Below are 14,334 nucleotides of genomic sequence, written 5' to 3'. Positions count from 1 at the left end.
CATTCTCTAAAATTTCAGTTTGCTGATACGGCACTCTGGGCAGGAGCTATTCCATCTTGGATCTAGAAATTTATTTCAACACATGGTCTGTTAGCCAAATTTAACCTCTGGCACTCTTTTTAAGGCTGAAAGGGCGATGGAGGTATGTGGCAGAGACCATATTTAGCTCACAAAGTGAAATATTTACTGTCTAGTCCTTTACAGGGAAAATTTCCTGACTTTAAGCCATTTTTGCACCTCTGGTTCAAATAGGAAGGATTTTCACCCCTATTGAAGCAGGTGTATAAACCCTCTCCTACAGAGTTTCCACTGCAAAGTACGGATGGGAGTAGTAGACGAACAAGCCGTGGGGTGCCCAGTTTTAGAGATGTCTACAACATGCCTAAATAAATAGCAATAAAAGATTACATCTCAGCATAAAAGTCTTAGGTGTTTTGTTTTGTTTTCTACACCGTACCTAACCTAGTATAGTGATATGCACAGGTGTGATGTCCCGCATGCAAAGGGCAGGTAAGTGATTGCATGATATAGAAAAGCTTTGTGCATTAAATTTTTTTTTAGTCTCCCATAAAGTCATGAAATAACACTGAAACCAGGATCTGGGAAAAAGTTTATTCCCAGCTTTTTCACAATTATATACAAGAATCATGCTAATGTAAGCATACTACATAAATAAGCAATTTTCATCAATATGGAGGCCACAATTTAAATAAATGCAAATTTAAATTGTGAATGTGACTATTTTGAAAGGCTTAATGATGCCCTTAAGTTCATGCCTTAGCTACCAAATTTCAGGCCAACTTTTTGCTACAAACCTCATGGGAAAATATCAAATATGTATACATTTTCTCTAGGCAACTTTGACATCGTTTGTTAAAGAAGAAAAGCTACCTTCCCCCCTACCCATCTCCCATAGAAACCTTTCCAGTCTTAAAAGTATATTTTTATAGACATTCTCATAATCTCCCAAGGTTATCAATATAAAGTTTACCCACCTCATTCTCTTATGCCGTATTTTTTAAAAAATAAGCAGTTTAATTACCAAGTAGTGTACAGAAAATAAACCAAATTTTTAAAAATGTGCCACAACTCTTCGTAAAGACAAAGTGCGTTTTTCTTCTCTGGTAGACATTGGTTTACAGGTCTTCATTTAATTTGCTGGAATAAGAAGTGATTCAGTAGATCAATACACTTAATAAAAAGAAAGCCTTTTCCATTCATCCTCAGTGTCTGGCACTCAAAACTAGTACGAGAAGATTTGTTAATAAACTTTTAAGTAACTAAGACCCTACCATTTACCCTTGTGTACCTCACATTAGCAATGGTAGCTTTAGAGTTAATTCTAGTGGGATAAAGACATCATTCAGAAAAATCACACTCTTAAGTATCCTCTTTCAAGAATGCTAATTTAAGCATACTACCTAAATAAGCCTTGGGTGTTTTGTTTTGTCCCTGTTAGCAAAGATTTGGAGTGAACCTTTGGTTACTTTAGTTTCAGTGCTGCTCCAAGTTACATGCAAACAAACTGGATACCCAGTTTTTTTGTTTACTGGAACCCATTAAGCAAATACCATGTGTTAGCACACACCTGGATGTCAGGTCTGCTTCAAAGAAGAATTTCCAGACTCCAAATTAATTCCCGTTGGTCCAAAGATGGTAGTTAAGAATACTGAAGTGATTTCTGCATCACTTACCTGCAGGGCCCGTCCTTTGGTCTCAATGGGGAGAGTAAATGCAGAAATGGCACATACAACACAGACCGATGAGAAAAGACACAGGGCCCCCAGGAGTGAGGCATTCATAAGAACCTGCAGGTCATAAGGAATGACTCAATTTATTGTGCCCAGTCACTTCTAAATGGATTTTTTTGTCATAAGGGGAAATCATCTCTCCACCTACATGAATGAGTGTCCTTTGCAACCATTCTATAAATTGTGCATTCCTGACATCTTAGGTCTTTTATTTGGGCCCAGCTATTGTAGGCATCTTGAGTGACCCTGTGAGTTAGGACTGACATTAACACATACTGGCCAGGTCAGACCTCTCTGCACCCACTTCTCAGTATCTCCAGCGCAAACCAGTATCTGGGGAATATAAGAGATCTGGTTCCCCCCACTTTCATACCAGTCTAGTTTGTTCAACTTCTAATTCTCATTGTTAGTCATGCAGGAGTCCTCTGCCTAACATCCACTCGTTCCCCTTCAGTTCTGACAGGATGGATTAGGAGGAAGTTTATTTAGAGATGTAATCTAAAGGTCTCTGAAAAGATAGAAATGGGTCATATATGTTCATGATGCTTCATGTGTGACAGTACTTTCTGTTTAGTTTCCATTTTCCACATTCAGAGTGGATTTCTGCCAGTTGGCCAAGACCACGCTCTGTTTTCTGGCTAGTTCAGACATTCCCCTCTCCTACATCTGTTAACCCAGGGCTGCCTCAAGTTAGCAAAAAGCCAAGCTCTTGGTAGTTGTCAACTAATTTCACAAGGATGTTTAAAGTGACAGAACAGCAAGGTTCTCTCCAGTCACAGAACACTGCAATTTTTGGACAGGTCTAGAAATTAGCAGGTCTAGTCCAACCTAATGTTACCAATGAGCCTAAAGTAAGGGATAAGTGATGACTTGTCCAAAGTCACATGTAGATCCCTCACACAGTCAAGTGCTATTCAACCTCTTAGGTTCCCCTAAGATTCAGAATTGGAGAGCCCATCTTGCGTATAAAGCCTATTGCCTTCCAAAACAGTAAATAATTCCACTCACCATGTGAACAACCCATGATATTTACTCCCTGTTGTGTACTCAACCTAGCAAGTATTAGATATTATTTTCTAACTTATCTCCCAAAAAGTTACAATTTTCCCCAGAGAAAATCCAGGCTCATAAAAGGGGAAAGGTAGTAACCAAAAGAAACCAGGCATTTGAACCATGACCAAAGTGTGCCACAGTTAAGCTTATGTGTCTAGATACATCTGCCAATCCTGCCTTTTCTGTCCTCTAAAACCACAATTCACACCACCAGCAGCCATATTCCTCCCCAACCTTTGCAACAGATTTTAAAGTCTTAGGTGGTATGAGACCTGATGGTTTCAATTGAGGTTACATAACTGCTCTACTACCTAGGATCAGAGAGAGCAACCCCCACCTGGCTTCCCTACAGAAATACCAGTCTGGGCTTCATAGCAGGACTCTAGCAATCCAGTAGATGTTACTGGATATTCTTCCAATAAGAAGTTCTTTCTGCCTAAGTGAACCAAAGTCAATTTCTGTTGTTTTTAAGGAAGAAATCTATTGCCTGATGATAAAAACCATCTGAGAATTTTGTTACAACATAGATTCGCAGGCCCATCTTTGATTCACTGTATCAAAAAGATCTGTTAATCTCTACTTCTAAAAATCAGCTCAGACCAGGGAAAAAGAGGGACATTACACAGTGATGAAAGGTTTATCCACAAAGACACAACCATTCTAAAGGTTTACCACAGAGCTTCAAAATATATTCAGTGAAAACTGAAAGATCTAGGTAAATCCACACACAGTTGGAGACTTCAATGCCCCTTTCTCAGTAATTGATAGAACTACTAGTCAGCAAAATCGAGGACTAGAAGAACCTTACATGCCATGAACCAACAGGGTCTGACATTTACAGAACACCTTACCAAACAGCAGAATACACATTCCTCTCTACAGCCCATGGAACATTCACCAAAATAGACCATGTTCTGGAGGCATAAAATGAACCTTAAAGGATTTAAATCCTAAAGGCACCTGGCTGGCTCAGTCAGTAGAACATGTGACTCGATCTCAGGGTTGTAAGTTTGAACCCCACATTGAGTAGAGAGAGAACTTAAATCTTTAAAAAATATTTAAAACCCTAGAATATATTCTGACTGGAAGTATCAAACTAGAAATAAAACAGCAACATCTCCATGCACTTCTAAAATCCAGGAGTCAAAACCTCATGAAAAAAACAATGAAAATATAGAATATTAAATGTGTGGGACACAGCTAATAGGAACAAAAGTAAAATACTTAGGAATAAATGTGTAAGATACATATCAAGAAAAATTATAACTAAAGAATATGTAAAATTGAGTAAGTCTATTTCTTAGAAAAATGGACTGTAAAAGTACTTCTCAAAATAATCTGTAATTTTAATGAATTCTCAATCTCTATTCAAAGGATTCAAAATCCCAGTAGGGGAAAAAAAATCCCAGTAGTATTTTTGAGTCAATTTTGGGTGGAAAAATTGATTTTAAGGTTAATTTGAAAGAATGAACATATAAGAAAAATCAGGGAACTTCTGGGACCATGTTCCGGTGAAGGAACTTGAGGGTAGTTATTAGCCTAAGTGGTAGTAAAGTTGTAATCATTAGCAGTGTGATACTGGTGCCAAAATCTGTAAAACAATGAATTACAACGTAGCTCTAAGTATGGAAATTGGGCTTATTATAATAGCAGCATGGTAAATAGATTGAGAGGAGCCAGACAAGAGGATGATTAATGGCCTGGGGACAACCAGGTAGGTGTTTTGTTGCTTTTTAAAGCCGAATTCTTACCTCTGGCCTTAGACCTTAAGTATAAACAAATTGTGAAAAGATCAAAGAATTTAATGTTTTAGATGAAACACTAAAAGCCTTTGAACTTGCAGTCTCATAGATGCATGAAGGATGCAGGCCATTAGGCATGATACAAAACACGAGCTCCTTAAGTGAAAATGCTTGGTAAATTGATGACCTAATAGTTTTAAATTTTGTATGCCAAAAAAATTGATAGTGAAATCAAAAGACAAACTACAAACATTGGGAAAAAAAATCTAGTATAATAATGGCTAAATGGCCTGCAGGAGAGTTGCTAATCACATAAATAAGCAATTTGTCCAAAAAAACATATACAAATGTTTAATCTATGAAAGATGTTCAGCTTTACTCATAATGAACTAAGTACAAATTAAGGTATAATTGTCTACCATATCGAAGGATTCAAAAAATATTTACCATCCTTTTTGATGAGGAAGGAAAGAACACAGATACTTAAGAATGTGGGCATCTGGGTGGTTCAGACAGTTCAAGTGCCCCACCCTAGGTTTCAACCCAGGTGCATCATCTCGGGGTCATGGGATTGAGCCCCATATGGGGCTCTGTGCCCCACGTCGGGCTCTGCACTCGGCACAGAGTCTGCTTGGGATTCTCTACCTCTCCCCTCGTGTTTGCTCACTCCATCTCTAAAAATGAAGAAATCTTTTTTAAAAAAAAAAGATTTTATTTATTTATTTGACAGAGATCACAAGTAGGCAGAGAAGCAGGCAGAGAGAGAGAGAAGGAAACAGGCTCCCCACTGAGCGAGAGCCTGATGTGGGGCTCAATCCCAGGACCCTGGATCATGACCTGAGCCGAAGGCAGAGGCTTTAACCCACTGAGCCACCCAGGCACCCCAGAATAAATCTTTTTTAAAAAGTGTTAATGTTATATCAAGGAGTATTTTTTAAGAGAAAACAGTTTGACAAGATCCATCATAATTTAAGATACATACACATTTTGACTTAAAAATTACCCAACAGACTTTTTCTACAAAATCATGCTTTTTCACTCATATTCCATAGTCATTCCCACATCTCTCTGCGCTATTGTAGGCAGGGAAAGGGGTGTTCCCTAACCATCTAGCTAGCAGACCACCCCCATCACTATCTCCTTTCTCCGTTTTCTATGTTTACATAGCATTATTCATACCAACATATTAGTAAACCATTCGTCCCTTGTCCATTCTCCACTAGAATGTAACTTTAAAGAATTTGGGACCTTGATTGTACAGTATAACATGCAAGAGCTCAGTGCTATCCGATGGCGAATACAGCTGCTCCCATACAGAGCTGTGTGCATGATGGTCAGGGTGCCATTGTTTGTAGAAGCAGAACACAGGAATTATTTGTTCACCCACCAAGTAACAGCTAGCCCTGGAATGGAAACCCATGCACTTACTTGAAAGAATGAGGTTAATCTACATTTACTAACATGAGAAGACTACGAATGTGAAGGCAGCTGCAATATGCAGATATGTGTGGATAGATGGACAGTTTGTGTATGTGTGTTTACATACGGGCCTAGCTACATGTACACACACAGATGGACATAAACTGTAAAGAGCAGTCGGGACTCTATTTGATGACTGCTGTGAGCCCTTAAGCCTCACCCTTCATTCTTCTGCCCCAAATTCTGAACTGCCAAGAGAGCCTGGGTGGCAACGAAAGACCCACACCACACAAGCCGCCACCCTACGGTGGGACCCCTCACCCTGGCCACACTAAACACCCCAGCCAGCCAGTCTCCTTGCCTTGCCCTCTCAAGGTCAATTCAGAGCTGCTTGAGAGGGCTGTCCTGCTCTCCCATGAACCTCAACTCTGTAATTAAGTTAAAACCTTCTCATACCCCAGTGACGTGTGTACGCATCATCAGTCCTGACTTAACGACAAAAACATGGAGGGTGCTCCATCCTTCTCCACAGGTGACTAGAACATGGACACAGAGAAATGTAGATAGAAAATGCACATATTCATGGAAGTATGTGTACCTACTTATATCTACGCATCTATAGAATATACAAATATTACTTATGTACAACACCCAGAGAGACAAATACATGCATAGAAAAGAATCTGGAAGAATATGCCAGAAAACTCCCACTCAGCGGGAACTCTGCTTCTCCCTCTGCCTACCGCTCCTCCCCCTGCTTCTGTGCTCACTCGCGTTCTCTCATATAAGGACTTTAAAGATATATGTATCTAAAAATGATGGTAAGCCTTGTTAATAAAAAAGAAAAACCCCAAACTATACATCTGACTCAAGAAGTACCTGAGAAACTAGTGTAGAAATTCAATAAAAACAAGCCTAAATGAATGTTACAAACCAGAAACCAATGGACTTGATAAATGATGAATTATAGTGGAAATATATAAAGGTATAGAATGAAGAAGGTAAAAGAAGAAATAATCACTAACACAGAGGAAATGTAGGAAAAAACTATCATAGAGACTACTCCCCAGAGTTCTTTGTTAATAAATTTGCATAAATATTCAATAAAAACTTTTCCTGACATTTACTCAAGATTTAAAAAAAAAAAAAAAAAAAAAAGAGAGCCAAAACAACAGAAAAACCTAGTGGCCAAAAAATGCATCCTCAAAAGTGCCAGATTCACTTTCACAGATCAATTCTTTTGAATCTCCAAGGAAGGAAGGACCCAGGGCAAGAAAAGCTTCCAATTTCTTTTTTATGAAACCAGAATGACAGCAACTGCAGAACTTAACAAATACACACAAAATCCCAACTGCCCTCTCATGTGTAAGTGTTGATTCAAAAATTATAAATGAAATACTGGTAAGATAAAACCTAGTGGTTTACTGACAAAGCAAAACACCCTGGCTAATGGGATCCTCACTGCTGTCACCTGCCCCGTGGCTGAGAGGTTTTCCCTGCACACCCCTGCTCCCTCCCTCATTTACCCTGCCAGCTCTTTCCCAACTAATAATCTCTTACATGTGCAATTGTTAGCAACTGCTTTTCCAAGGACTCAAACTGACGCAAGCTATTTCAATGAAATAGTTGGATACAAAATCAAGATAAAAAAAAATTCAGGGTGCCTAGCTGGCTCAGAGGAGTGTGTGACTCTTGATCTTGGGGTCAGGTGTTCAAACCCCACAATGGGTGTAGAGATTACTTAAACAAAAAATTTATTTTCTATCTAGAAAAAAATACATTCACAAAATGTTTCAATGCCCACTACCTGCCAGACACTGGAGAAAGAAAGAAAAAAAATGAGCAAAACATGCCCATATCCTTGTCCTCCCAGGGCTGCAAGTACTGGAAGAGATGGATTTTGGATAGACCAGCACACAAATCAGCAACTACAATCTGATAATCAATATGAAGGAAGATTTCAAGGCTGCATAAGAGCTCACAGGGAGGTCACAGCAGGGAGACTCAGTTTAAGGCCTCAGGAGGACTTCCCTGAGCAGAGAGTTCATCATAGCTAAATGGAGATGGTGACAGGGTGGAAGGGGAGAGGGTTTCTAGTCCAAGGGAACAGCAAGTGAGAGAATCCTAGAAGGTGGTAACTGGGTCATCAACTACAAGCAGCAGACTGTTCATAGCTAAGTAAATGGGTAAGAGCACCAGTGGGAACCTCACTGGTGGGGACCTATAAACCAAGTTGAGGATTTGGGTCTTTACCTACAAAGAAGGGCAAAGTCAAGACAACAAAGGATTGTAAGCACAAGAACCAGACAGATTCGCATGGATACTGGGAGGAGACGTTGAAGGAGAATAACAGCTTGCAGAAGGAAAGTGGTCAGATGTTCTCTCGGCAGCCCAGTGAGAGGCTAGGGTTATCTGAACCAGAGTGGTGCCAGTGGTAAGAGAGGAGGAAAGGTGAAGGATGCAGGACCTGTACTAGGAGGGTAAATCCGCGTGGTGGGGATTGACTAGGATGAGAAGAGAGGAGCAGGACAACCCCAGATTGGATAGTGATGGCATCCACTGACGGGGACTGGAAGAGGAATGGATGTGGGGAAAGATATCCCAAGATCCACACTGAACATGCTGAATTTAAGATGATTTTGAGAAATTCGGGTGGAAATGCCAACTAGATAACATGAATCTGGAGCTAAGTAAGCCCTAGTCCAGGCATACAAAGTTGGGAGTTGGGAGCATCTGATTAGTAATTAAAATCATAAAAAAAAAATGTGTGAAGTCACCTACATGGAGACTAATATAAAAAAAATGAGGGTCTAAAAAATTGAGCACTAAGAATTCCCAACAATGGGGATAAAAAAAAAAAGGAGAGGAAGATAAACCACAAGGAGATGGGGAAAGAACAACCTGAGGTGCAGGAGGAAACCCACAAGTGCGCCAGGTGATGGATGCCCTGAGAAGGTGAGAGAAAATGAGGATATGACCACTTGTCTTTAGTTATAGTAAGGGAGAGGTCGACATGGGAGATTAAAACAAGGTTTCGGCGTAGAGGCATGGAGGTCATCCGAGATGCTATCGAGAATCATTCTGGTGGAATAGGGAGGGCTGCAGCTGGGTTTGTGGGGTGGGAGAATCTCTGGGGGAGGAAGTGAGGACAGTGAGGGGAAGGAACCCGATGAAGTAGTTGGGCTGGGAAGCAGAGGAAGGAGAGCCAATGGGAGTGAGTTTATCACATGTAAGCTATGGAATCTTAAAATGTTGACTGGAAGGGTTCCACTTGGAGGGATGGATTGAAATCACGAGACAGATGTGATTATAAACCTAAAAAACTCAAAAGGCTCAGATGAAAAACCATTAGGAATGAGGAATGAGTTCAGTGAGCTGGCTGTTGGCCAATCAACAGCCAAACACTCACTAGCCTTTGCAAATACAGCTCATGCAAACTGTGAGACTAGAATTTATAATGTAAGAAAACAATCCATTCACAACAACAATGAAAAGACTTAAAATGCCTAAGAATACACTTAACAAGATTTTCAGGATCTCTCTCACAAGAAAACAGTAAAATGTCAGCAAGGAGCATAGAACAAACATTGAACAACTGGAGACAAACTCTGCTCTTAAGAAGATAGTATTAGTGAAAAAGTCACTTTTTCCTAAATTAATGGATATATTTAATGAATTAAGAATTAAAATCTTAAAAGGGTTTGGGCGGACAGGGGAGGCTTTGCGGCTTATCTGAGAAAGAATAATGAGGTGGGGCTCAGGCAGCCAGTTTTGCAAGTGTACTATAAATATCATTCAACTAACTAGAAGACTATGACAATGACGAGACCAGAAAGATCAATGGACTAAAATAGCGAGGCTAGAAATAGAACAAGTAATTGTGAAAATGTAAGCAAACAGACATTTCTAACTCAGGAGTAAAAAATGGGTTATTAAATCAAGTGTGTGGGGACCACTGGTCCACCAGTTAGGAAATCACATGAGGCCTTCTACTTCAGTATCCCAATGTCCTGGTCAGGATTTTCTGGGTCAGAATCTGGGATGCATTCACTTTGTGAAGGCTGAGGCTTTTACATGCTATACTTCAATAAAATGCTTATATATCCTCTCTCCCAAAAAGAGAAGATTACAAAAGATTGGAAGGGAAAGGTCTATTTTCATAATCCTAATCACAGACCACAGAAGTTGTAAAGAAAACATTGATAAACGTGAGTGTCTATGGACTTACAAAGCAAGGAGAACAGAAACAAGAATGAAAGACAAATGGAAAATTGGGGCAATATTTGCAGGATGTCAGAAAAATGGTTGAAATCCTTTATACATACAAAGGATTCTCACAAATCAATGTTTTAAAGAATTGAAAAATGGGAAGGGCCCTAAATGGACGGGCTAAAAAAGATAAAATACCCAATTAAAATGTGAAAAGAGCATTCAGTCTCATTACTCACCAAAGAAAGACTAATTACAATGACAAAGAGATATCCTTTATTGTCAGTGAGATTTGCAAATACAACAAAGACTAACCAAATGGCTGACAAGTGAAGCGGCAGGACTGTCCTTACTTGTACAACCTTCCCAAAGAGGGTGTTAGCCCGGTGTATCAAAATGGAAATTGAGCAGACCCCCTGACCTACCTACCAATCCAATTTCTAAGGAATTTATCCTAAAGAGGTAATTGCATAGCTGGATAAAAATGTAAGTGCAAGGCTGCTCATTACTGTTATTTATGACAGAACAATATCAAGTAGTCTAGACCTTTAACACACAGAACTGATAAATTAACTGAAAAGTTACTTTTTAAAAATATTTTATTTATTTATTTGACAGAGAGAGAGGGATCACAGGCAGGCAGATAGGCAGGCAGAGAGAGAAAGGGAAGCAGGCTCCCACCAAGCAGAGAGCCTGATGCAGGGCTTGATCCCAGGACCCCAAGATCATGACCTGAGCTGAAGGCAGAGGCTTAACCCACTGAGCCACCCAGGCGCCTCTGAAAAGTTACTTTTGGAGTATACATCTGAGAATATATTTTTCAGCATGAATAGAGGGCTTGACTTTTTATGGATATGAAAAATGTCGACGGGGTTATGGACATTGGGGAGGGTATGTGCTTTGGTGAGTGCTGTGAAGTGTGTAAACCTGGCGATTCACAGACCTGTACCCCTGGGGATAAAAATATATGTTTATAAAAAATTAAAAATTAAAAAAAAATGTCGGCAACATATTGTTGCATGCAGAAAGTAGGCTATAAAAAGTATATGGAAGTTTCTATTCAAGATGGCAACATAGGAAGATCCTAAACTCACCTCCTTTCATGGACAGATTGAATCTACAGGTATATATGAAATCATTTCCTCTGAAAGAAATCCAAAAACTAGCTGAGCAACTCCTACAGATAGGGCAAACAAGAAAGAAAACTCACATCAAAACAGTCAGAGAGGCTGAGACACAATCTTGCCCTAAACCCCACTCCTGGTGCAGCCATCACCATCAGGAAGGAACTTAAAACTCCAAGCTCCTCCCCAAGGTTATGGGTATGAATCCCACATCTGACACCCCAACTTCTAAGACATGCACCAGAGAGATGAGCTCCTACAACATCTAGCTTTGAGAGCCAATGGGTTTGTGTCCATGAGGTCCTCACAGCCCCAGAAAATGAAGAAACCATTCTTAAAGGGCTCAAATACAATTACCTGGCCAACTACTAGCCCCCTAATCCCCTCCACACACCCCTCCCCAGCCAGAGGCAGAGACAGTCTGGTCAAACACATGCAGTGTTTTTATGAAAGAGGCCTGTTTGCTTAAAGCATCACCCTTGAACACACAACTACTTTGCTTAAAGCACCACCCTTTAACACAAGCATCTACTTGAACACGCAACTAGGAATCTACTGAAATACTCTCCAAAGATGGAGGCCAGCAAGGAACAACTCTGCACTCTCCCTCAGCCTTGCTCCAGAGATCTGGTTTCTCCAAGGAAGGAACTCGTGCACATGTCTGGTGCCCTAGTTTTTGTGGCTATTGCCCAGGGGATACCTCCTGATCACCTGGACGTGATGTCTAGCAGGGCCAACCTTCCACAGGACTGTAGTAAAGAATTCCCAGTCAGCTACCCTGCAGGACTTAGCAGGGGGAGAGCCAGCAAACCAAAACTCCATCTTTCTGGAAACAGGAGCTAGCTATTAGCTTGTCTTCATAGGTTCCGCCTGAAGGTAGACTCCTAACTAAATACACATCTAGCTACCAATTGCCATCCTCTCCAGACACTTCGGGGGATGGGTGCTATCTTCTCCCTCTCGCTCACTCCAGGTCGCCAGTATCTCCTGGAAAAGAGCTTAAACATATGTCTGCTCCAGTTTGGGTGGCTTCCAGCCAGGGGGCACCATTGAATCTCCTGGTTCTGGTAGCCAACAGAACTTATGTTCATAGGTCTCACAGGACTGCAACCCATAGAAAGAGTTCTAACCTGGCTATCTACCCTGGGCCCCCACCCAGAGCACAGCACTCACAGCAGACTGAAATACAACTCCGGTCTTTCGTGAAAGACTCCTATTCATTTATCTTCAAGCTGTGGCATGAAGGGCACACCAAACAACATTTAGAGGTTGGTTACAATGCTGTCCAGAGATGGAGACTGGCAGACAACAGCTTTACCCTCTTCCTCTGCCTCACTCTATAAGTAGTAAAAGCAACTACAACAATTTGTTAATGGATACTCAGGATAAAAAGATGTTAACCATGACATCAAAAACAGAATGTGGAGGGGAGTAATGAGTTCAAATTTAAATTATTATCAACTTAAACTTCTTGGTGAGACCAGCTAAAGCTTTGTCTTTTTTTTTTTTTTAAATAGCTCAGTTTCATTGATATTTTCTATTGTCTTTTTAGTTTCTATTTCATTTATTTCCACTTTGATCTTTGTTATTTCCTTCCTTCTACTGACTTTATATCTGTTTTATCTGTAAGAAATCTAACATAAGCCTCATAAGTCACAAAGCAATAACCTAGAGTAGATACACAAGCGATAAAGAACCCAAGTCTACCAGTACAGATAATGATCACATCACAAAGGGAAAGCAAGAGAAGAATAAGAAGGAACAAAGCCAGAAAACAATGAATGAAATGGTAGTAAGTGCATCAGTCATTACTCTAAATGCATGGATAAGGGCATCTTGGTTCTTTCCATAGAGCCAAGATGCCCTTCCACAGACAAATGGATAAAGAAGATATATACAATGGAATATTATGCCTCCATCAGAAATAATGAATACCCAACTTTATCAACATGGGTGGGACTGGAGATTATGCTGAGTGAAATAAGTCAAGCAGAGAGAGTCAATTATCATATGGTTTCACTTATTGGTGGAGCATAAGGAATAACATGGAGGACATTGGGTAAGGGAGAGGAGAAGGGAGTTGGGGGCAGTCGGAAGAGGAAATAAATTATGAGAGATTGTGGACTCTGAGAAACAAACTGAGGATTTGGGAGGGGAGGGGGAGGGAGGGGTGGGGGAGCCTGGTGGTGGGTATTATGGAGGTCACGTATTGCATGGAGCACTGGGTGTGGTGCAAAAACAATGAATCTGGAACACTGAAAAAATAAAATTAAATAAGTCAATAATAAAATAGATAAATACATACATACATACATACATACATACATGGATTAGAAAATAAGACCCTTCTGTATGTTCCCTACAAGAGATTCATTTCAGATGTAAAGACACACAGACTGAAAGCAAAGGGATAGAAAAAGATATTGCATGAAAATAAAAATGAAAAGAAAGCTGTGGTACTTAGATTTTCTCACACAAAATAGACTTTAAAACAAAGACTATGATAAAAGACATAACTACATAAGGATAAAGGGATCAATCCAATGAAAGCATGTAACATTTATAAGTATGTACACACTCACCATAGGAGCACCTAAATATACAAAGTATTAACAGACCAAAGGAGGAAACAGACAGCAATACAGTAATAATAGGAGACTTTAATAGCCTACTTCAATGATAGGCAGATTGTCCAGACAGAAAATCAATAAAGAAATATTGGCCTTAAATAACACCTTAGACCAGATGAACTTAACATGTACAGGAGATGCCATCCAAAAGCAAGAGAATACATATTTTTCTCAAGCATACACAGAATATTCTCCAGGATAATACGTTAAGCCACAAAACAAGACTTAATAAATTTGAGATTGAAATCCTATCAAGTACCTTTTCTGACCCAAATAGTATGAACCTAGAAATCAATTATAAGAAGGAAATTGGAAAATTTCCAGATATGTTGAGATTAAACTACACACTACTGAACAGCCAATGGATCAAAGAGAAAATCAAATAAGTCAAAAAAAAATTCCCTGA

The 14,334-nt window shown here is 39.9% G+C and overlaps 1 protein-coding gene across 1 annotated transcript in view; it reads right to left on the bottom strand.

The window, feature by feature from the left end:
• Nucleotides 1-600: 600 nt before the first annotated feature.
• SVOPL (SVOP like) overlaps nucleotides 601-14,334 on the bottom strand; it is a 66,617-nt gene continuing 52,883 nt past the window's right edge. The window contains exons 13-14 of the mRNA XM_032305501.1: nucleotides 1,695-1,808; nucleotides 601-1,158 (exon numbers count right to left, since the gene is read on the bottom strand). Coding sequence (XP_032161392.1) covers nucleotides 1,147-1,158; nucleotides 1,695-1,808 — 126 coding nt within the window. The 3' untranslated portion in view covers nucleotides 601-1,146. The remainder of the gene's footprint in view (nucleotides 1,159-1,694; nucleotides 1,809-14,334) is intronic.

This window comes from Mustela erminea, chromosome 11 (assembly GCF_009829155.1).
Source record: "Mustela erminea isolate mMusErm1 chromosome 11, mMusErm1.Pri, whole genome shotgun sequence".
Classification (NCBI taxonomy): domain Eukaryota; kingdom Metazoa; phylum Chordata; class Mammalia; order Carnivora; family Mustelidae; genus Mustela; species Mustela erminea.
The sequence above is the reverse complement of the archived record's forward strand: the minus strand, read 5'-3'. Positions and strand labels throughout refer to the sequence as shown.